At 47.0% G+C, this 24,092-nt stretch overlaps 2 protein-coding genes across 2 annotated transcripts in view; both read right to left on the bottom strand.

The window, feature by feature from the left end:
* The window catches only part of TOP3B (DNA topoisomerase III beta), a 31,622-nt gene extending 22,932 nt beyond the window's left edge, over nt 1-8,690 (bottom strand). The window contains exons 1-2 of the mRNA XM_037823615.1: nt 8,630-8,690; nt 2,234-2,393 (exon numbers count right to left, since the gene is read on the bottom strand). Of these exons, the coding sequence (XP_037679543.1) occupies nt 2,234-2,303 (70 nt within the window). The 5' untranslated portion in view covers nt 2,304-2,393; nt 8,630-8,690. The remainder of the gene's footprint in view (nt 1-2,233; nt 2,394-8,629) is intronic.
* A 6,656-nt stretch (nt 8,691-15,346) lies between these two features.
* On the bottom strand, nt 15,347-16,632 carry LOC119524834 (leucine-rich repeat-containing protein 14-like). Its single transcript, XM_037823466.1, has 2 exons — nt 16,340-16,632; nt 15,347-15,899 (listed from the first exon to the last, which is right to left on the bottom strand). Exons 1-2 carry the CDS (start codon nt 16,630-16,632, stop codon nt 15,347-15,349), a joined length of 846 nt encoding a protein of 281 aa, XP_037679394.1.
* Nucleotides 16,633-24,092: the final 7,460 nt, after the last annotated feature.

Genomic DNA, 24,092 nt, shown 5'->3' with positions numbered 1-24,092 from the left:
AAATGTTCTTTTATTGTATGTTTGTTTTCTTTTTAACTTTTTTTTTCATACAGTTGATTTAAAAAAGAAGGGAAAGTTAAAAAAAAAAAAAAAAAGAAAAAAGACAAACAAGGAAAAAAAAAAAAAGATGTAGTGCCCCCTTGAGGAGCCTGTGGAGAATGCAGGGGTATTCGCCTACCCCACCTCCATGGTTGCTAACATGACCACAGACATAGGGGACTGGTGGTTTGATGGGTTGAGCCCTCTACCATAGGTTTTACCCTTGGGAAGACGGTTGCTGCAAAGGAGAGGCTAGGCCTCCCTGTATTTGTGCCTAAGAGCCTCCTCCTGAATGCCTCTTTGTTGCTCAGATGTGGCCCTCTCTCTCTGGCTAAGCCAACTTGAAAGGTGAAATCACTGCCCTCCCCCCTACGTGGGATCAGACACCCAGGGAAGTGAATCTCCCTGGCAACGTGGAATATGACTCCCGGGGAGGAATGTAGACCCGGCATCGTGGGATGGAGAACATCTTCTTGACCAAAAGGGGGATGTGAAAGGAAATGAAATAAGCTTCAGTGGCAGAGAGATTCCAAAAGGAGCTGAGAGGTCACTCTGGTGGGCACTCTGGCGCACAATTTAGACAACCCTTTTTAGGTTCTAAAGAATTGGGGTAGCTGGTGGTGGATACCTGAAACTATCAAACTACAACCCAGAACCCATGAATCTCGAAGACAGTTGTATAAAAATGTAGCTTATGAGGGGTGACAGTGGGATTGGGAAAGCCATAAGGACCACACTCCACTTTGTCTAGTTTATGGATGGATGTGTAGAAAAGTAGGGGAAGCAAACAAACAGACAAAGGTACCCAGTGTTCTTTTTTACTTCAATTGCTCTTTTTCACTCTAATTATTATTCTTGTTATTTTTGTGTGGGTGCTAATGAAGGTGTCAGGGATTGATTTGGGTGATGAATGTACAACTATGTAATGGTACTGTGAACAATCAAATGTACGATTTGTTTTGTATGACTGCGTGGTATGTGAATATATCTCAATAAAATGATGATTAAAAAAAAAAAAAAAAAAAAAGGTTCTAGGAAAGAGCTGACGATGGTGTGTTTGCAGGACACGGGCCCAGGTCGGCTGGCAGCAGGCGGGGAGGCCTCTCCAAACAATCTCAAGAGGAGCGGACAGGTGGGACGTGTGCTGGGAGGTGGTTAAGTGTTCAAGGAGCAGGGTGCAAACAAGCTACTCTCAAAGTTTAGAAAACAGACGACAGACAATGGCATACGACAAACGTGGCAAAATGTTACACGTTGGTAAATCCGAGTATCTGAGAGAAGAGTATGTTGGAGTTCTCTGCATAGATTTTATATTTTTTTGCAACTGTCCTCTAAACTTGCAATTATTTGAAAATAAAAAGTTAAAAAAAAAAAAAACGAGCAGATGCCCCCGGCTCTTTCTCTGTTTCTTTTTCCGCTCGTGAATTCCATCTCTGCCCCCCTTCCTTCGAATCTGAATCCCCCCCGTTACCGGGGACATCCAAACGGGCAGACCCCTGGCGTCCACCCATAGCCCTCGCTGCAACTCCCTCAGCCTGAGGGGGCTGGGCTCCCCTTTCGGACTGTGACGGCTCAGCCGCTGTCCTGGGTCCTCCTTGTCCCCCACCTGCTGGGCCGAGGTGGGGTCAAGGTGGCCTCTGACATTTCTGGGAACCCAGCCTCTACACACCCTTTATTTGGAGGGAATTCCACAAACGGTGGGGACACAGGAGCCCAGAAACCAGGCATCCCCTTTCCCAGCTCCCCAGTGTCTCGCGAGTGCCCGCGGCCAAGGCTCGACCCGTCGGCCGCTCCTGAGTGACGCCAAGGAGCAGGGGCTGCCGGGGGTGAGAGGCGCTGGCCTGGTTGGACTGAGACCAGGGTGGGCTTGGCCGCGTCTCCTTTCCCACGATCCCTTTCCTGCTTGAGTCAGCCGGGGCTGCTAACCCTGACGGGCAGTGCTCTGAGCCGTCTGCACCTGTCACCGGCCTGGAAGCTGTGCCGGATGCTTCCGGGAGCCCCAGCCCTGCACCTGCAGAAGTAGGCGCATCCCACGGCGACGAACCCCAAGGTCCTCATGAACGCCCACTGGATCTACTCCAACTGGGGGTAGGGGTGTGTGTGGGGGGTGGTGGAATCACACTTTGGAAAAAGGAAGGGACGCCCTGTAAAGTATAAACAGCCGTGCCCGAGGTGCAGGGTTGGCGGCTCCTACCTCGAGAGAGGATTTTGGCGATGGACTGTGCCAGCGATGGTTTCTCGGCAACCATGAGCACGGTCTTCATCTTCGCACTCCAGGTTCGGGGAAAACGGCAAGGAAAAAAGGCTCAGAAACGGCTCTTCTGCAGCTAAATGCTGTTGCCAAACTCTGACTCCTAAAGAGAAGAAGAGACACTTAGAAAACAGCAAGGCTTTCCACCGGAACCCATACCACTAACTGGGAAACTCACGGAGAAAACTTGACTCCAGGACATTTGACACACACACGAGGGTCCAGGTCAACAGGCCTGGTTGAGAGACGACCCCTGGGATTTGGCTTCCTTTGGGAGAAACTGAGGTGGCCCCAATGATCTAGGTTGATTTTGCCCCTGGATCTGTGCTAGGAAGATGTTGTGGCCCCTGGACCAGGCCTGGGCCTGGGGTGGCTGGATGGCCGGCCTCAACCCTGGGCTTGCTTTCCCACCTCCGAGGAGACTTGTGCAGAGAAGCAGTGGCCTCTCCTCCTGGCATTGGTTTCCACCGACTCCCTGGGGCCGAGAGCGGGCCCTCTGCCTTGGCTGAGCGTTTGGATGCCCTGGGATGATTTACAAAATGCAGATGTGCAGGCTGGGTGTCCCAGCTCGTCTCGATGAGGATTCAGTCCTCAGTGGAGCCCGCAAGGGCCTTCCATGGCCCAGCCCGCCTGTGTAGTCCCTCACTCCCCCTCTTGCTTGGCAGGCCATGCTGTGGCCAAACTAAAACAGACCTGTCACTGAAAGAATGTGTGTATTTTCAAGCCTCGGTTCCCTCTGCTTGGAACACACCGCCAAGCTTGGAGGATGTAGCTCCAGAGGTCAAAGGCCCAGCTCAAGTGCTAATTCTTTGAAGGCTTCTCCCACTACCTGCTGGCAGGGCTAATCGTTTCTTCCTGTGCCCCGTAGCTCCCAGGATGGACTTCTGCTACAACCTGCTACACAACGGGCCACAGCTAGTTACTGTCCTGTTCTCTGCTGGGACACGAGCGGCTGTGTCTAAAGCAACTGTCGGCAGTTGCTCCAGCCAGCTCCGTGCCTGACAGATAACATTTAATACCCGCTGGCTGAATAAAGCAAGTGTAAGAACGCTTCCTGTCTCCTGGGTCATCGTAAATACAGCACTGATGTTTATAAACATAACATCAGATTAAAAAAACAGGTATTGGGACAACTGGGCAACCTACTGGAAAACAAAATAAAGTTAAGAACACCCAGATCCCTATCTGAGACTCTACAAAAGTTTCACTCACTAAGTTTATTCTTCAGAAACTTAAATCCTCCAGAGAGCTCCTCTGCCAGCTAAGTCCCAAAACCCAGAGGCAACGGCCTCTTCAAGAACATCCGCCAGATGTGTCCCCTTTTCCCATAATGTCGACACCCCTTTTCAACATGAACAGGTTAGGGTGGTCACTGCCTGGACATCCCTGAAGATCCGGAAAGTGATTAAACTAGAGGAAGGGGTAGAACAGACAAGATGGGATTTATCAAAGGAGTATGAAAATTGCATCTTTATACAATTTTCTTTTTCTTACTTGCTAGGGTACGACAATAGTTAGAAGGAAAGAACTGAAATGGTAGAACTGTAACCCATAGCATTGCTTGAAATTTGTTCTATAGCTACTTGTTAAATTGTAATTTGAAAGTTATCACCTTTTTGTATACATTACATTTCACAATAAGGAAATAACTGAAACTATGGTACTGTAACTCATACTATTTTTGGAGATTTCCTATATAACTACTTGTTAAATTATACTTTGAAAGATATTACTTTTTTGCATATATGTGATATTTCACAATAAGGAAATAACTGAATCTGGAACTGTAACCCATAATATTCTTTGAAATCTGCTAACTACTTGTTAAATTGCACTAGGAAAGTTATCACTTCTATGTATATACGTTATATTTGACAATAAAAAAAATATGATAAAAAAGAATAAAATAGAGTTGTACTTCTATCTCACACCTTCCACGAAAACAGATTCCAGACCTAGCAGAGTGAAGTAAAAATAAAACAAAAAACAAAAAACAAAACAAAAAAAAACCCAGAGGAGAACACTAGAAGAAAATATGACCTTTAAAGCTAATCTCAGTATGGAATAAACAAATTAAAAAAAAACAAAAAAACAAAAACAACTAAGCACCTCCAAACTCAGAAGCATCTCTTCATGTTTAAAAGCACTTGGTTTCCTGTTCTCTGAACTGTCTTTTCATATGTTTTTACCCGTTGTTTTCAGTAGGATTGTTGTTTTTCTTACTGGTTTCTAGGCGTCACTACATAACGAGGAAATCAGCCTGTCTGCAATATGAAATGATGTCCAACAACGCACCTGAGAGGAAAGCAAACTAGAGCTAAAATGCATTTGTGCTTATCTCACTAGCAAAGATCCAAAGCCTGAGCCCACAGAGTGGATGAGGGTGTGGGAAAATGGGCAAACTGAAACATATTTGGTCGAAGTTAAATTGGTGCAACCTCTATGTGGAACAAGACAGTATCTCCCAAAAGTAGCGTTTTAGTTTCCTGGCTGCTAAAATCAATACCATGCTGTGGGCTGAACTTATTGGCTCACAGTTTTGAGGCTGGGAGAAATCCAAAATCAGGGCATCAGCGTGGCGATGCGTTCTTTCTGAACACTGAGGCGTTCTGGGGCTGACTGTTGGTGATCCTTGGTCCTTGGCTTCTCCGTCACATGGCGATGCACATGGCGGCCTCTTCTTCTTTCTCTTCTGGGTTCTGTTGACTTCTGGCTTCCAGGGGCCCCCGCGGCTTCCCTCCGTGTCCAATTCCCTTTGCTTCTAAGATTTAAGCCATGTTGGTTAAGGCCCAAACATCCTTCAGTTTGGGCAGAGCTTAACTAATCACATCTTCCAAAGTCCTACTGACAATGGATTCACACCCACAGGACCAGGGGTAGGGATCCAATCCCCAACAATTAAAACTGCGCATCCCCAGCTGTATTAGTTAGGGTTCCTCTAGGGAAACAGAACCAACAAGAGATATCCGTAAATACAAGATTTTATAAAAGTGTCCCAAGCAACTGTGGGGATACATGAGTCCAAATTCCGTAGGGCAGACAGCAAACTGGCAACTCCGATGAAGGTGTTCAATGAAATCCTCAGGAAATGCTTCACTGGCTGGCCAAAGAAGTGAAGGTCCTCTCTCTTCTCTCTTAAAAGTCTTCAACTGATTGGATTAAATCCAACTGACTGGATTCTCTCATTGCAGAAGACACGCCCTTCACTGATGTAATCAGCCAGAGATGCAATCAACTGCCTTATGATTTAATAAACCAGCCTTCTGGTTCATTAACCAGCCACAAATGTCCTTGCAGTAACGGTTAGGCCAGTGCTTGCTTGACCAGACACCTGGACACCATCACCTGGCCGAGGTGACACATGAACCCAACCATCACAGGCAGGGTGGGCGTGAGTAGGGTGGCATCTGGGGGAAGCAGGTCTGGGCAGGAGGACATGGAAGGGGGACACTGAGGGAGGACTGCTGGCCTGTCGGAGACAGCGAGGAGGCCAGTGAGCAGCCCGTGCCAGCAGACAAGGGCAGGAGGGGAGCAGGACACAGAACCTGGGGCCTTGCGGGTGATGGGAAGGACCATGGGCGTCACCCTGAGGTTGATCTGGGACTTCATGTGTTTCGGGGTCCCCTCTGGCTGCCCCTAAAAGGGAAGGGCTTGGCCCCAGGGCAGCAGTGGAGGTGGCGAGAAGTCAGGGTCTGAGCAGATCCCGCAGGTAGGGCTGACAAGACCGCAGTGAGCGGGGTGGGGGAACGTGCGGCGAGTTAAGAATGACTCTGAGGCTCTGTCTTAAGCAACTAAAGGATGGAATCACCGTTAGTGGAGATGGGAAATTCTGAAAAAGGAACAGGTAGGGTTGGGGACCCATGAGACGGCCGAGGCGGGCTGTGGAGGAGGCGCGTGAGTGTGCCGAGCGGGAAGGAATCCGGGCTAGAGGTGGGGAGAGGAGGAGAGTGGCAAAGGAGTCCAAACAGAGTGGGGTCCTGAAAGCCGGGAGCTAAGGCACCTCCAGGGGAGCCATCCCTGTGTCACAGGCTGCTGATGGGCTGTGTGAGGGGACAGCTGGGGATTGACCAGTGGATCCTGCAAGCTGAAGGGCACTGTGACCTTGAGAGTGAGGCACTGTGGTGGGGGGATCAAAGGAGGTGACTGGGCAAGGGCAGGGGTGAGGCCCACGGAGGAGCAGGGGAGGCCAAAGAAGGGAGTGGCCAGGGAAAGGCAAGCTGTCCCCACGCACGGTGACTACGGTGACTCTCGGAGAGGCACAAGAGGGGCAGCCCTGGAGGGCAGGGGCTGGGCGCGGCACTGCCTGGGATGAAACACCGCCAGGGAATTTTCAGGGGCACATGGTTAGTGATAAAAATTAGAAATGGCCTCATGCATTAACCACGGTGTGCTAGTTTGGATATATTATGTCCCACCAAAAGCCATATTCTTTAATGCAATCTTGTGGGGACAGACGAATTAGTATTGATTAGATTGGAATCTTTGGATTAGGTTGTTTCCATGGAGATGCAATCCACCCAATTGTGGGTGATACCTTTGATTAGATTATTTCCATGGAGATATGGACGCTGTCCATTCAGGAGTCCTATTAAAGAGCTCATAGAAAGAAGGACTTCAGAGCAGCTGAGAGGGACATTTTGGAGATGGCTGCTGAAAGCAGACTTTTGCTGTCACCTTGGAGATGCTGGTCCAGTGTTTGCTCCAGAAAATCTAAGAGAGAACAAAACGCTCCAAGAGCAACACTTTGAAGAACGCACAGGAGCTGAGAGTGGAGATAGGACACAATCTGGGATCAGGAGACACCAACCACATGCCTTCCCAGCTAACAAGAGGTTTTCCAGACGCCATTGGCCTTCTTTCGGGGAAGGTATACTCGTGTTGATGCCTTAATGTGGACATTTTCATGGCCTTCAGACTGTGAGTTTGTAACCAAATAAACCCCCGTTATATAAGCCAACCCTTTTCTGGTATTTTGCATAACGGCAGCATTAGCAAACCAGAACACACAGGGAACTGGTTTTAAAAAAAAAAAGAATGGCATATCTCTAAGGTGGGACACTGGCCACTGTCAGAAAGACATGCACCTGCTCTGTAAATGCAAACATGGGTTGGATCACCCAGGTAATGCCAGGGAGGAAGTGGGCTGATGCACAGAGCAGTGCCGTCTGTGATCACAAACGCAAACACGTGCGTGTGTCTGTTTACAGACTGGAGCATCTGGGTAGAACTCAAAGGAAACGGGCTCAAGTCCGAGGGGGGTTAGAAAAAAGTCAAGATCACGTGGCCGTGCCAGCACTGGCGATCTGCAGGAGCTCCTTGGGTCCTTGCCCAGCCCTGATAATCACCTGCTCCCACCGCCTTGCTGTGTGCACCCCACGCCTGACACCCCAAATGCCTCCTCCTCACCCCTGGGGGCAAAACACCCCTGGATGCACGTCCTGCTTTTCCCTGCCTCTGCCCCTCTGCCTAGGGCACCCTGAGCTCGACTGGCACTTCTCCCCAGATGTCTACTTTGCTCTGACGCCTCCCAAAATTTGGGGGCCCAGGAGTGAGGTCTTAAGAAATTCCTTTTCTCCGACTCAGAGAAGCCAGAGACCAGACAGGAAATCAGGTTCCAAAGGGAGATTGTTCTGGGAGAGGTTTTGAGATTTCCATCCCCTCCAAAGTTGGAAAACAGTTTCCTCCTAAAATGCTTCCTTGGATTTTCTCATTTCTGGATTGCAGGGGTAGCTAGCAGCCCTGTGTGTCCTGCACTTGGGGAGACCCTATTTCTAAATGCAAAAGGAGCTCCTCCTCTGTCCTGAGCAGATATCATGTGATTTTATTTCATCTGGCGACAACGCTGCATGGTGGGTGCCCTAATTTTTCTAACCACGAGGAAACTGAGGTTCAGAACAATTCAGACTATTGCCAGGGGACATCCATTTGGCTGACTCCCTGCGACCGGCCTCTCTCGTCCTGTCCCCAAAGGCGGGGGCGACGCAGGCAGGAGGCCATCCCCTCCCTTTTCCCCTTGCGGGGAAACGACAGCCCCTGGATCTGTTCCCCAAAGGGCCCTCCCGGCCTCGTCTACGCGCCTTCAGGTCCGACTCCGGGCCCGGGAGGTGGCGATGGACGTGGGGCCGCGGCCACCCGGGCCCGAGCCTGGCCTCCACCTCCGCCGCGCTCCCCCGAGCCTCAGTTTCCCCACCTGGGGGGACGCAGGCAGCAGACCCCACCTCAAAGGGCGCGGGCGCTGGATCCCCCCGTTCCTGAACCCTCCCGGGCGAGCGGCGGCGAGAATGCAGAGGCCCCGGCCCGGGACCCTCTCCCCAGCCCGGCCCGGCGCCCGCCGCTCACCCGCAAGCCCACGCCGCGGATCCGGCTCCCGCTCCCGCTCCCGCTCCCGGGCGGCCCCCGGCGCCCCCCACTTCCGGGTCCGGCCGCTTCCGGTGTCCCGGTGTCCCCGCATCCGCCTTCCGGGCGAGCACTTCCGCGGCCGCCGGTTCCGCGGCTCGCGCGTTCCGGGAACGGGGTCCGGACTGGGCTCTTCCCTTTCGAGATCTGCAAGGGGATCCCCAAACTCTCCACCCACATTCCTCCCCTTCACAATCCGCAAGGGGGTCCCCCAGATTCCTCCCTGCCGCGATCCAAAAGGAGGTCCCTAAACCCTCTAGCTTGAACCCTCTGCTGAGAACCGCAAAGCCTTCCCTCCACCCATCATCCCATTCAAATGGCAGTAATGATAATTATCATTACAGGGATTGTGCAAACTGTATAATAAACAGGAAAAGCATATACATAATTAATATACTGTATATAAATATGATATATAGAATTAAAACAACTTAAAACTACAAGTGTGCATGCCACGAGCTTCTTTCACTGTGACCATTCATGGCAAGACAGAATGAACTGTGCAAAACGTATCTGGAAGAAGAATTGAAAAATAAAGTTGGTTTGTTTTTTTTTTGCATTAGAGCATTAAGATTTAGGAAAGCTTAAAATAATTTTAATAAACTCATTTTAGTATCTTTTGAACAAGGACACACATTTTCCTTGCTTCCTGTAGACTCTTTTCTGAACTTGCCTTTATTGGAAGACTAGACCCAAAAGATACTCTAGAAAAAGAAAAGTTGTAGAGTTAAATGAAAGTTAGGAGATGCCACAAATTAAAAGTCTCAATGAACTTACAGTTTCAAAACAGAATTCCTGATTCTCACCTTAACTCTGAAATGGCAGCTTTATCCTGCTCAGGAGTGATGACTTGAAGCATCTAGAATCCTGTCTCTCACACTCCTTACCCAACCTCAAATCCTCCTAGCAGGGTCTTCAAATATATTGACAATCCCATTACTCCTCCCTGATGGCCACCCCCGATGTGAGCATCACTGTCTCCCCCTAGCCCCCTGGGGTCCACCCTGCCCCCTACACTCTGTCCTCCTCAAGGCCCCCCAGATAATAGAGGATCAGTCACGTGGCCAGAGCTAAGGTTAGATCTGAGTGACCCCAACAATTGGCAGAGAGATGGAACCAGAGCTCTCTGCTCACTGACTCCATCTCAGGGGCTCATTCTGCGGGGTTGGAGGCCTGGTCCCAGCAGGGGGTGCCGAGATGCCAGCCCTGGAGGCCTGGGGGAGCTGTGAGCCAGGCTGCTCCCCTCCTATGAGCCCTTAGGTTGACAAATCACCCAGACTTGGCTCCAATCTCTAGGCTTATTGGGGGTATGTGCCAGTTAGTATATATATTATGTCCCCCAGAAAACGCCATATTCTTCAATGTAATTTTGTGGGGGCAGATTAATCTTTTTGATTAGGGTGTTATCCCTTGATTGAATGTTTCCATGGAGATGTGGTCCCACCCATTCAGCATGGGTCTTGATTAGTTTACTGGAGTCCTTTAAAAGGAGCAGACCCAGACGCTTGCTGATGCTTTGGAGATACTAGCCCAGAGTTTGCTCTGGAGAAGCTAAGAGAGGACAAAACACCCCAAGGGCAGCTGAGAGGGACTTTTGGAGAGATGCTTGGGAGCTGACGCTTAGTGATGCTTGGAGATGAGGACAGAAGGACACTTGGAGATGCTAAACTAAGAGGAACCCAGAGACATATTGGAGAAAGCCATTTTGAAACACAACCTGGGAGAAAAGGACCAGCAGATGCAAGCTACATGCCTTCCCAGCTGACAGGTGTTCCAGATGCCATCAGCTTTTCTTCAGTGAAGGTATCCTCTTGTTGATGCCTTAGTATGAACATTTTTATGGCCTTAGGACTGTACATTTGTAACCAAATAAACCCCCATTATAAAAGCCAATCCATTTATGGTATTTTGCATAATGGCAGCATTAGCAAACTGGAACAGGGTCCTCTCCCAGTGTGAACTCTGGTCATAGAGAGTAATGGCCAAGGGTCAACTCTGCTGTAAAGACCTCATCCCTTTCCCCATGCTGGGGAGAGGCTGGGCTCACCAGAGCAGGATGAGCAGATCTGCACGCAGAGCCCCTTCTCCAAGGGGTGAGGAGAGGCCATAAGCAGAAGCTGGGGCTTTGGGTGGCAGAGCTCTGGGGTATCTCCACCATGGCCTGGACCCCTCTCTTCTTCCTTCCTTCTCCTTACATGCTACCCAGGGGCCTGGTTATGGCGGGCAGGATACCTGGAGGCTCCTCGGTCCCTTCTCTCCTCCCTGGTTGAGCACAGGCTGCCCGTGATCAGATAATTAATACTCTTCATAGTTAACAAACATCTTCTGCTTACTTTGTTCTAGACACTTGGCTTTTTAACTCATTTAATCCTCACTACAACCCTGGGAATTAAATATTATGATTATCCTCCTATTACACATAAGGAAACAGGTCACATGGATGTAAATGGCAGATCCAGGCTTCAAAACCATGTGGTCCAGTTCTGTTCTCCTTCGGTTTGTCTTTCCATGTTCCGGGGCCCAGTCTGTGCTGACTCAGCCTGCCTCGGGGTTGGGGGTGCTTGGGAGTGGCAGCACTATTAGGAGGATATGACCCCACTGGAACCAGCATCTGCCAGGCCAGGTCCCCTAAATCCTTGTCTACAAGAACAATTGACCCTCAGGGGTCCCGACTTGGTTCTCAGGCTCCAAGGTGACCCTCCCCTAGACTCCAGGCTGAGGACAAGGCTGGCGAGGACTGTCACTTGTATGAAGCCACTATGAGACCTGCAAGGCTCAGAGCTCCAGGCACAAAACTCCCAGCTTCTCCAGCACACTGATGAGGTTGTCTGTTGGATCAGTTGTATTCTTTGTTGTCACCAAGACAGTCTGTGAATCAATTCTTGCATTTTGGGGTCTTTTTGTACTAGCTCCATAGATATCTCTGCCTTCGTTCCTTTTCATGGCCGAATAATATTCCACTTACGTATACGTCACATTTTGTTTATCCATCATCTGTTGATTGACATTTGGGATGCTTCCATCTTTTGGCAATTGTGAATTACACTGTGATAAACATCGGTGTGAAAATAACTGCATCCCTGCTTTCACTTCTTTGGGGTACAAACCTAGATGTGGGCTTGCTGAGTCATACGTTAATTCTAAACTTTCTGAGGCATTGCCCAACTGTTCTCCACAGTGGCTGTGCTGGTCAGGAAGAAACAGCTATTACCACCCCCAGGGGTGGAGTCTCGCCAAGGGGAGGGTGGCCAGAGCAAAACAATTCCTGCCTCCAGGAACTCAGTCCTGGGGGAGCCACCCCACTCCATGGTTTGCAGGTGTGGGGTCACCAATGGAAACACAACTCATACACCAGCGGATGGAACATTTTACTGACATAGAGAAATGACAGAGCAAGTTTGGCTTCACCATTAGGTGTTGGTTCCCCGAGCCAGCGAGCCTTGATCCGTGGCTGATGCAGGCGTGTGTTGTATACACAGCATCCTCCTCTTGTGTGTGTACACTGCAGCAGAGGAAGCCTGCTCTCTCCCTGCCAGGGACAAATATATCACTGGGGCATGAGCCAGACACCATAAAACATGTCCACTTAAACCAGACTGTCCCCAGTGAATATTTGCAACTGCTCAGGGCAACAGCAGAAGGAATGTTCCGGCAATTTCATATGCTAGGCCCACACACTTGGTCCTGAGCACAGGATGTATTTGTGGGTCCAAGGGAGAGGCAGTGGGGTACGTTAGGACTGTCCCCTATCCCAAGCTGCACCATTTTGCATTCCCACCACCAAGGTTCAAGGGATTTTGTCCTCCTCAACCTTTGTTTCTTCAACACTCATTACTTGTCTTATTATTTTTTAAAATAATAGCCATTCTAGTGGGTGTGAGGTGGGATCTCATTGTGGTTTTGATTTGCATTTCCCTAATGGCTGATGATTTTGAGCACCTTTTCATGTGCTTATTGGTCATCTGTCTATCTTATGTGGAGAAATATCTATTCAAGACCTCGGCCCATTTTTTAAATTGTTTTGTCTTTAGGTCGTTGAATTATAGCTCATTATATATTTTAGATATTAAACCCTTTTCAGATACATGGTTTCCAAATATTTATTCCCATCCTGTAGGTTGTCTTTTCACTTTTTTGGATAATGTTCTTTGATACACAAAAGTTTTTAATTTTGATGAAGTCTCCCTAATCTATTTTTTTCTTTGGTTGCTTGTGCTTTGGGTGTGAAGTTTAAGAGTCCACTGCCACGTTCAAGGTCATGTAGCTTTTCTCCTACTGTCTTCTAGGAATTTGATGGTTTTAGCTACTATATTTACATGATTGATCAATTTTGAGTTCAGTTTTGTTGATGGCCTGAGTAGGGGGGTGACTTCATTCTTTTGCATGAGGAAATTCAGTTCTGCTAGCACCATTTGTTGAGGAAATTATTCTTTCCCTATAGAATTGTCTTGGTGCCCTTGTCAAAAATCTGAAATTCACCACACCCGTGAAAGCTTCTAGGCTCTCACTTCCATGCAATTGGTCTTTATGTCTATCCTTATGCCTGTACCATACTGTTTTGATTACCGGAGCTTTGTAGTAAGTTTTGAAATTGGAAAGATTGAGTTCCCCAACTTTGTTCATCTTTTTTTTCTACGATTGTTTTGCTTACTGGGAGCCCTTTGTCATTCCATATGAATTTGAGGATTGGTTTTTCCACTTCTGTGAAGAAGGCTGCTGGATTGTACTTTGGGTAGTACTGTCATCTTAATAATATTAAGTCTTCCAATCCACAAACGGGATATCTTTACATCTATTTAAGTTTTCTTTAAAATTTTTCCACAATGTCTTTTTGTTTCCAGTATACAAGTCTTTCTGCTTATTTAAATTTATTCCTAGATATATTCTTTTCGATGCTGTTGTCAATGGAAATATTTCCAGATTTTCTCTACATAGTATCAAACCTACAGCTTGTCTCCATGCCTTTGCACTTTTCTATTACTCCAAGGGTTCGCCCCCTTTCAGGTCTCTTTGAATGTTGCCTCCGAGCAGACAGACAGGGCTTGCCTGATGCTTGAGATTATCTCAAGTGGTTCCTACACCACCCACGTCACCAGTGGGCTCCATTCTCTTGGCCACCGCCCTCGCCACCATCTGAAATCCATACCTCTTATTTGTGAGCCTATTTATTTATACTAGAGAGCTGGGACTTGGTCTTATTTTTTGTTCCATCCCCAGCCCTTGTACAAGTTCCTGTCCTCCAGCAGGCACTTCACTAGGATTTGCTGAATCAATGTATGGATGGATGGATGGATGGATGGAGAATGTATGTATGTATGTATGGACTTTGGAAGATGGCTGACTGCGTGGTCTCTGAGCTGGTTCTCCCTGGGAGAGGTTGGGAGTTGGAAGAGACAGTGGGTGTAAAAGGACCACCGCCATAGCACCCCAAGCAGACGCCCTCTCCCCATCCTGTATCGGACTCACTGAAGGAGCTCCTGGATATTAATATAACCCAAGTTCAGGGCAGCCAAGGAAGGGTGGGACCTGGACCAGAACTGCTTGGAGCCTGGTGAGTACAGCTGCCTTCCCCATCTTTGGTTCTGGGGGTCATGTGGATGGTTCTAGAAGCTCAAGATAGAGCCTCAGTGAAAAGGTTAATGACCAGGCTACCCAAACAGGCCTATGGGTCCAGTTCCGGGCAGGCCCTGGTGTTCCTTTGCCCATCCCCCCCCAGCTCACTAGGGAATGTTGGGCCCAGTCCACTGCTCCCCCATCTGCCCACACACGGCTGGGATTCTGCAGCTCCACCTGGCCCCGGGTGCCATGCTGATCCAGATATTTCAGTGTGTCTTGGGTCCTGGTCACTCATTTTGGCTTTCTTGGCCTCCTCGTGTCTCCATCTGTACCAGCCTTGAAGAGCATTTCACCCACGTGGTGCTGGGGTCTGGCTCCCATGACCTCTGACCTCAGGTCATGATCAGCCTTGCTCCTCTCTGGCCAAGCCTGAGCCCAAAGCCCAGCCCCTGAGCTTGTGGTGCCTTTCCCAGGATGCCTTGCTCCCAGCTCTGTTTCGGCCCATTTAGGCCTCAGCTCACATATCCTTTCCAGGGGTACCTCCTCTGACCGATGCAACCAGCCACTTACTTGGGTTTCTCTCACTCCGCCTTGTTTCCTGGACTTGCTAACTGCTCTCGTCTGCGCCTCAGGCCTGCTGCGTGCCCAGCTCTGAGGACAGCAGTATATGAACCTAGCATACGCCCAGTGACAACCCACTGACTGGATGTGCCTCCGTCAAATCTCCCAACAACCCTCTGAGCTTCCCTGGGCCCTGGTACCCAACGAAGGCCCAATGTTGTTCTGCCTAGAATCAAAAGACAAGAAAGAGAAACAGAGTGACGGGCCAGATGGCGTGGACTAAAGGGAGCGCTCCCTGACAAGGGCCGGGCCATGGTGTCTTCTGTCCCCAGCACCCCATAGCGGCACCTCAACAACGTGCGTGCAAATACCAATCACGTGAGCTGGGCATGCTGGGCCATGACCGTGGCCCGAGGAAGGGGCAGGATGGGGAAGAGAGGCAGGAGCTAGAAGGTTCCCAAGATGTTTCCTTTACGCTAGAGTTCCCTTGACACCACACACGCCCGGCTCTGCTCCTGGCCACTCCCTCTGCCCCCGGCTTCCTCACTCAGGCCACACCAGTCTCAGGGGCAGGGGTGAGGGCAGCAGACGGCTCCACTGCATGTCCGCCCGCTGCGCCGCCCGCAGCAGCTTCTGCATCTCGGCCTGCACCTGGCCCAGCTTCCCTTGGTGGACCGGGCCCCAGGAGAGGCCGTGCAGGTAGGTGCAGCATTCCACGGGGATGGGGTACAGCACCCGCTTCAGCTCCAGCAACCCGGCCGTGTGCTCCAGCAGGCTCAGGAGGCCGGCCCGGGACACGGGGTTGTCGGCGAGGCCCAGGGAACGGAGGCGGGAGCAGTGGCCCAGGGCGGGCAGGAGGGTGTGGAGGTGGCCGTCCTTCAGCCTGCAGTGGTTCAGGCCCAGGTGCTGCAGGGTCCCCGCAGCCTCCCCCAGGAGGACCTCCAAGGGCCCCGGCACCGTGTTGGCCAGGTTGTTGCCACTTAAGTCCAGTTTCTTCAAGTGAGGGGCGTGGGGGCTCTGGGACAAGTAGGTGACGTCAGTGACAAGAAGGGTACAGGAGTGGATCTGCAGGGTCTGCAGAGGGGTCTGCAGGCAGCTGCTGAGAGAGGGGCAGCGCTTTCAGGGCAGGGCCCGGGCCCCTGGCTGGGGACACCCACTTGCCCAAGGTTGAGGCTAGAGCTAAGGCCGGCTCCCTAGGGATCTCTAGAAGGTAACAGCCACCCTCCCTGATGCGTCCTGCTGGCCTGACCTGTGTCACCCGTGGTTCCTTCGCCAGGGTGCAGCGCCATGCCCCAAAGATTTACTGAGTAAATCAATGCATGCAATGTCTTGCTCTAAGGAATCTTTGTTTTTTCAAAGCACCCATCTATGGGTGGCCTCTGCACCCTAAGCTCCCAGCCCATGCCCTTGGTTTCCATGAGCAGATTAAGAATGGGCACCCCTTCCCGGCTTGTTCCTGACCTTATTTGACTTAGGGGCCTTCCTGGGGTTCTCGGGGGATTGGATGGGGGCTGGGGATGCTGCCCACCCATTCACCTGAGCACCTGATGCAGGTGGCCTGAGAGATGGGAGTAGGACAAGTAGAGCTTCCGGAGATGGACCAGCTTGCTGAGCTGGGAGAGGAGGTAGCTGGAAGACTGTTCACCCTCGGGGGTGAAAGCCCAGTGGTAGTAGGCCAGCTTAAGGCTGTGCAGATTGCAGAACTTTCCCAGCTGCGTGGCAAACAGGCTCTGCTCCGAGAGGGCCCGGAACCAGTCGAACACCTCCAGCTCCTGGACGAAAGCCAGATCTAACATCTTCAGGATGCCCACGAGGAAGTCGCAGGGCATCTCCTTGATATGCAACTTCCTGCAGCAGAGACGCAGCGAGCTGTGGCTCTGTTCCGCCTTTGTCATGAGCCTACAAAAGAACTTGTCTAACTTGAAGGAGCCTCGCAGGAAAAGATCGATGTGTAATTGCACTGGTTCCCAGCCCTACTGACGTCCTTTCCCGGCCTCCTCTGCTGACCCGGGTCTGGCCGTGTCTTGGGAGTTCTTGGCCTTAAATGTCGATGGTAACCAAGAAGGGAACTTGGCCAAGGCCTCCGACACCCCCTGCCCTTGCAACTGCTCAAAATCCAGGGTCAAATCCAGGACCCTCAGTTCCGACCTCCTGCAGGGAAGAGAGGCTTGCAGGGAAATGCTTGCAGGGAAGAGAGGCTTGTGGGACGAGGCTTGTGGGATGAGATGTGGACTTCCTTCTCCTAGGACAGGAGGCAGAGAATTTGCATAAAGCCCTTACTAGCTGGAGTCTTGGTTAAAGATGAGTGTAAGGAAAGCCCAGAGGACTCATTGGGAATCTGCTGGAAATGAGCTGGTGCAGCTGCACCGTGGTCTGATCTCGGCCTTCCTCGTGAGGGTTTGTTACTGCTTAGGGGACTTATAGCAACAAAGATGGGCTCGAAACCCACAGATCTGTGCTTAAACTCTGGCTAGTTCTCTTTCCAGCTGTGTGGTGGTGGTATGTTACTTAAAGTTCTCTAAAGCTCATTTTCTTTGCCTCTAACATGGGGGAAATAATTGTACATGTTTTAGAGAGTTATTGTGAGAGAATACATAAACCACAGAGTACAGAGCCTTGTGCGTAGTAAGCACCCAATTTACCCATGCTCTTTTAGCATTATGGGAATGAAGGAAAACTCTTGCCTGCTTTGCTTTCATTTCGTCCCAGTGGTCTATAGCAGCCTCTTGGAAAACCAGTTAGGTCAAAACAGATTCACCACAGGTTGAAGATTCGTTAAGGAACATGTGAATAAATTGGGTCACAGTCTATTAAAAGGTGAAATAACACTATAAAGTAGATTGTGACAATAGTTTAGGGACTTTTAGGTTTATGAAAGGATTCCCAGAAGAAAAGACTAAGTGACACTCTGAAGGCTATGAACTAGCTCCAAGAAGAGACTGCAGTAGCTAAACACTGTGAATGTTATTATTCCTACTCAAGTGTATAACTAATCATGGTTAAAAGTGGGTTAATTTGGTTCTATATATGCTATCACAATTTAAAAGATGGTTCCCATATCCTGATTCATTGCATGTAGAGTAATTTTGCATTATGTCCTTCATTTTGAGTCAAAGCTACAATGCTCTGCCACTTCACACCTGACAGTTAACTATTAATTTTAAAAATAAAGATAAGTGTTGAGGATGATATGGAGAAATTGGATCCTGGTACATTGCTGGTGGGATGGTAAAATTGTACAATCTTTGTGAGAACAGTATGGCAGTTTCTGGAAAAAAGCTAAGCAAAGAATTACCATGTGACCTGGAAATTCCACTTTTAAGTATGTGTCCAAAGGAGTCGTAAGCATGGACTCAAACAAATAGTTTAACACAGTGTTCATAGCAGCATTATTCATGATAACTAAAAGCTCCACCATTTGAGGTCCTGGATGATCCCAAAAGTCCAATGGCAGCTGAGTGAAGGAGACCTCGGAGAATCAGAAGCATCTCTGACAAAGAAGTGCCAAAAAGGAGAGAATAGTCGAGGGTAGGATGCAAACCTCAAGTATCCACACCACTGGGAAGTCTCGAAAATTTGGGGGTGTGTGGGGTGTGTGGTCTGAACTGATCATTACTTTTTATCAGCTACTTCAAGTCACTGGGGTGGGGTGGGGGGGCAGGTCTGAGAGAGACCTTCGTTCCAACCCTCCTCAGGGAAAAGTGGAAGAGGTAGTACCTATTTTTCCCTCTCTTGTCTCTTTCCAGTTCCCATTTGTGGCCAAAAATAGTTTGGAAAAGTCACAAATTAACAACAATTAAAAAAAAAAAAAAGCCCTAGCAATCCACAGGAGTGGGAGAACTATTTCCAGAGTTATAACAATATAGTATTCAGAATGTCTAGTTCTCAAAAAAAATTGCAAAATACATAAACAAACGGGAACGTATAGACCATTCATAAAGAAAATATATTTGTCAGAAACCATCCCTGAGTACGCTCAAACATAGAACTGTTAAACAGAGACTTTAAATCAACTGTCTTTGGTATGTTCAATGCTTAAGGAATCCATATGGAAACAATGGAAAAAACATTGTCTGAGCAAAATAAAGAGAAAGAATATAATATATAAAAAAGAACCAAAACAGAAATTTTGGAGCTGCAAAGTACAGTAATTGAAATGAAAAACTTATTAGATTCAACAGCAGATTTGAACAGGTAGAAGACAAGATCAGTAAACTTAAGGACAAATGAAATTATTCAGTGTGAGGAACAGAAAAGAAAATAAATGAAAAAATGAACAGAGCCTGAGGGACCTAAGTGCACCAACGTATGTATCATTGGAGTCCCGGAAGGACAATATTGAGAGAAAGGGGCAGAAAAAGAAATTAAAGAAATAGCAGCTTCCCAAATCTGATGAAAGACATGAATATACATATCCTGGAGGCTCAGCAAATGTTAAGCAGGACAGACTCTAAAAGATCCACTAAGACACATTAGAATGAAACTGACAAAATCCAAAGAGGATTCTGAAAACAAAAGAGCAGTGACTTGTCACATACAAGGGATCCCCAGTAAGATTAACAGCAGACTTCTCATTAGAAACCATACAGGCCAGAAGACAGCAGGATGGCATATCTGAAGTTCTTAATGTAAAAAAACAAAAAAACAAAAAACAAAACCACAAAAAAAACAACTTTTATTTTGCTAACTACTTGTTAAATCATACTTTGAAACTTATCACTGTTATGTATATATGTTGAAGTTCACAATAAAAAAAATGCATTAAAAAAAACTGTCAACCAGGAACCTATATCTGGCAGAATTATCACACAAAAAATGAAGGCGATTTTAAGACATTTACAGATAAACAAAAGCTGAAACAAAAATATTGGCTGCTTGCCTTGGCAGTGCTGGGTGCGACCCCCTTTTCTGAGCAGTGAGAGGAAAGTTTGTCAGAAGTTAAAATTAAAAGTGGGGCTTTCCAAAAAAAAAAAAGTTGTAGTTCAAACAGCAATTGGAAATAAGCTGATTTTGGTACAATAGAGATAACCTATCAGAAATGGACAAGTATGCTATAATAACCAATCTGTGATCATTCCCCTCTTTGTAAGATCCTCCATTGTAATATGGAACTTAATTATCCACCAATAATTGCAACTTCCCCTTTGCAAATCCCCTAATTGTATTTATAAGTCAATGTAACTTGCTAACTATTGAGACTCTTACTTTGGTATGAGATCTCCCTGTTCAAAGAGTGCCTTTTCAATAAACCCATTATATTGGTTATTATTGGTGACTCAGTTTCTTTTGACATGAATTAACAGGCGAATGTGCAAGATAATATTTTAAGTCTATGTTAATGGACATATAATGTATAAAGATGTAATTTGAGATAATAATTATACAAAGGGGAAGGGACAGAGGTATATAAGAGTGGAGAGTTTGTATACCAGTTAAACTAGGTACTAGTCAAACTAGGTTGATATTAAGTTTAAGATGTTAATTGTAATTACAAAGGTGATCATTAAGGAAATAACTAAAATTATAGGGAAACAGAAAGAAGGGAATCAAAATAGTACACTGCAAAAAAAGCAACTAAATACAAGGAAAAAGCAATAAAGGAGTAATTGATCAAAAAAACATACAAGACATACAGAAAACAAATGGCTGAATGGTGAAGGTAATCCCTTCCTTCCCAATTATTACTCTAAATGTCAATGGTTTAAACTCCCCTGTTAAAAAAGGCAGAGATTGGTAGATTGGATGAAAAATCATGATCTATCCATATGTTCTCTACAGAGACTCACTTCAGATACAAAAGCACAGAGATGCTGAAAGTAAAAGGGTGGAAAACAATAATCCAGCAAAGAGTAATCAAAAGAGACCAGAATGGCTATATTGTCAGGCAAAATAGACTTTAAGCCAACAAAAGTTTACAACAGACAAAGAAAGATAATAAATATTTATAAACTTTGAACCCAGTGAGAGATATAACAATTAAAAATATATGCACCTCATGAGCCTAAACATATAAGAGAAAGCTCTACAGAATTGAAGGGACAAATGGTTCTATAGTAATAATTGGAGACTTCAACATATCACTTTCAATTATTGATAGAACATCTAAGCAGAAGATCAATAAGGAAATAGAAGACTTTGACAACACTATTATTAACAATTAAACCTGTTAGACATATAGGGAACACTCCACCCAACAACAGCAGGATATACATTATTCTCAAGTGCACATGAAACGTTTTCCAGGAGAGATCCCATGTTAGGCCATAAGTCAAATCTTAATGGGCAATCCAAAAAGAAATTAAGAAAACAATTCTATTTACAATAGCATCTCAAAGATAAAATATCCAGGAATAAACCTATCCAAGGAGGTGAAAGACCTGTAGACTGAAAACTACAAAACATTGCTGCGAGAAATTAAAGACCTAAACAAATGGAAAGATATCCCACATTCATGGATTGGAAGACATAATATTGTTAAGAGGTGAGAGGTAGGTGTCCACATTCATTCTTTTGCATGTGGATTTCCTGGATAACTGGAAATGTTCCACACCAAGGCAAGGTGTTAATAAAAGGGTGGTATATAAAAAAGAACCAAAACAGAAATGAACTCTTGGCTTCAAAGAAACCAGAAACTGAAGGCCTGAAAAAGTCTGGGCTTCCAGGGGGTGAAACCCCAGAAGCTACAGCCCAACGTGAGGATGCAACCAAATATGGAACCCAGCTGCCATCTCAGAACAAGCCAAGATTGGAGAAGGAGTTAAGCAGAAAGGATTTGTGGAAAGTCCTATTGTCTGATGGCTTTGACCCTTGTGTGCTTCATGCAAAGCCAACAGAATTCTTGCAAGATCTTTATAGACAGAGCCACTGCCGGTCTGCACTGGAGGAGACAGACAAGGAACAAATTGAAGGAAAAATTTCTTCAAAGACAGAGCCATGGAGGTTGAGGTCTGGAGCCAAGAGGCCTTGGGCTGGGAGAGCGGAGTGGCCCCCACACACATGGAATGGGTGAGTTTGCCCTGGAGGTCGAGGACGGGCCTTCTGCCTCGATGCTCAGGGAATGTTCTGCCACCCCAAGCCCCAAAGAGGGTGGAGCACATTCCCAGAGAATTGGGGAGAGCCTGGCTGCCACCACACTGTTCTGAAGGGGTTGAGCGTGTGCCCCGGAAATGGAAGGGAATCCGGGTGCTCTGATGTTTGAGGAGGGTGGAGCCGAGAAGGTGGTCTCCCCAATGTGTAGATTTGTTGGAGAACTCACTCCAGCGTTCAGAGAGGAAAGGGCTGCTGAAAAGGCCCTTGGGAAGGGTTAGACTCCTGCTCTCTCAAGCCCCAAGGATGCAACGTCATTCTGTTAATGACTCTCAGACTTTGAAATCTAATGGAGTTTGTCCTGAGGGTTTTAGGAACTGTTTTGGTCCTGTTAACCCTGTTTTCCTTTCAGTTTCTCCTTATGGCAATGGGAATGTTAATCCTATGAATGTCCCTCCTTTGTATATTGGAAGCACATAACTTGTTCTAAGTTTACAGGTCCATAGAAGGGCATTTTGCTTTTTGACAGACCACATCTATAACTGATTTAATGGGATCTTGTACTTAACTATTGTTACTGAAATGATTATAAGTTTTTGTGATATTGTGATGGGATGAATGTATTTTGTATTTGGAAAGAATATGTTTTTCTGGGGTCTAGGGGGTGGAATGTGCTGGTTTGAATGTATTATGCCCCCCAGAAAAGGCTATGTTCTTTGATGCAATCTTGTGGGGCAGACATATTAGTGGGGATTAAGTTGGAACGTTTGGATTGGGTTGTTTGCATGGAGATGTGCCCCACCCAACTGTAGGTGATAACTCTGATTAGATATTTCCATGGAGGTGTGGCCCCACCCATTCAGGGTGGGCCTTGATCCGTGGAGCCATATAAATGAGCTGACAAACAGAAGGAACTCAGTGCAGCTGTGAGTGATGTTTTGAAGAGAAGCTACAGCCAAGAGGGACACTTTGAAGAATGCACAGGAGCTGAGAGAGGAGCTTCAGCTTACACAGACATTTTGGAGATGGCCTTTGAAAGCAGACTTTTGAACCAGAGAAGCTAACAGAGGACAAATGCCCCAAGAGCAACTGAGAGTGACATTTTGGAGAGAAGCTGAAGACTGGAGAGGAACGTCCTGGGAGAAAGCCATTTTGAAACTGGAACTTTGGAGCAGACGCCAGCCACATGCCTTCCCAGCTAACAGAGGTTTTCCAGACACCATTGGCCATCCTCCAGCGAAGGTACAATTGTTGATGCCTTACCTTGGACATTTTACAGCCTTAAGACTGTAACTGTGTAACCAAATAAACCCCCATTATAAAAGCCAGTCCATTTCTGGTATTTTGTATTCTGGCAGCATTAGCAAACTAGAACAGCAGTAAACATAGATTTAGCATGTAACCCAGCAATTCCACTCCTCGGTATATACTGAAAATTATTGGAAGACAGGAACTCAGACAAACTTTGGGACAATGTTGTTCATAGTAGACTTATTCACAATAGCCAAAAGGTGGAAACAATTCAACTGTCCATCAACAGATGAATGGATAAACAAAACATGGTACGTCCATTCAATGGAATATTATTCAGCTGTAAAAAGAAGTGAAATGTGGTCCATGCTACAGCATGGATGAACCTTGAATTATGTTGAATTAAATAAGCTAGACACTAAAAGACAACTATTACATGATTTCTCTTATATGAAATACTTAGAATAAGCAAATTCATAGAGACAAAAGGATAGCGGTTACCAAGGGTGGGGAGAGGAGGAAAAGGGAGTTATTGCTAAATGAGTATGAGTTTTGGTTTGGGATGATGAAAACAGAAACAGATAGTGGGGAAAGTTACATGATATTGTCAATGTACTCAATGTCAAAGAATTGTTCAGTAAAAATGGTTGAAATGAGTTTTATGTTATATATATTTACAACAAAATAAATAAATAAATCTTTTTTAAAAAAGGAATGAAGTTCTGACTACAGCATGGATGAACCTTTAAGATACCATATTGAGTGAAATAAGCCAGATACAAAAGGACAAATATTGTATGACCTCACTTATATGAAATAATTAGAATATGCAAACTCTACAACAGAATACAAATTACTAGAATACAGGTTACCAGGAGCTAGGGTGGGCATACGGAATGGGGAGTTAATTCTTAGCTGGTACAGTTTGTTTATGGTGATGGAAAAGTTTTGGTAGTGGATGATGGCAAGGGTAGCACACTATTGTGATTGCAATTAACACCACTGAATTGTA

The sequence above is a fragment of the Choloepus didactylus genome, assembly GCF_015220235.1.
Source record: "Choloepus didactylus isolate mChoDid1 chromosome 23 unlocalized genomic scaffold, mChoDid1.pri SUPER_23_unloc1, whole genome shotgun sequence".
Classification (NCBI taxonomy): domain Eukaryota; kingdom Metazoa; phylum Chordata; class Mammalia; order Pilosa; family Megalonychidae; genus Choloepus; species Choloepus didactylus.
Note: the sequence above shows the minus strand (reverse complement) of the source record. Positions and strands in the feature narration are given on the sequence as shown.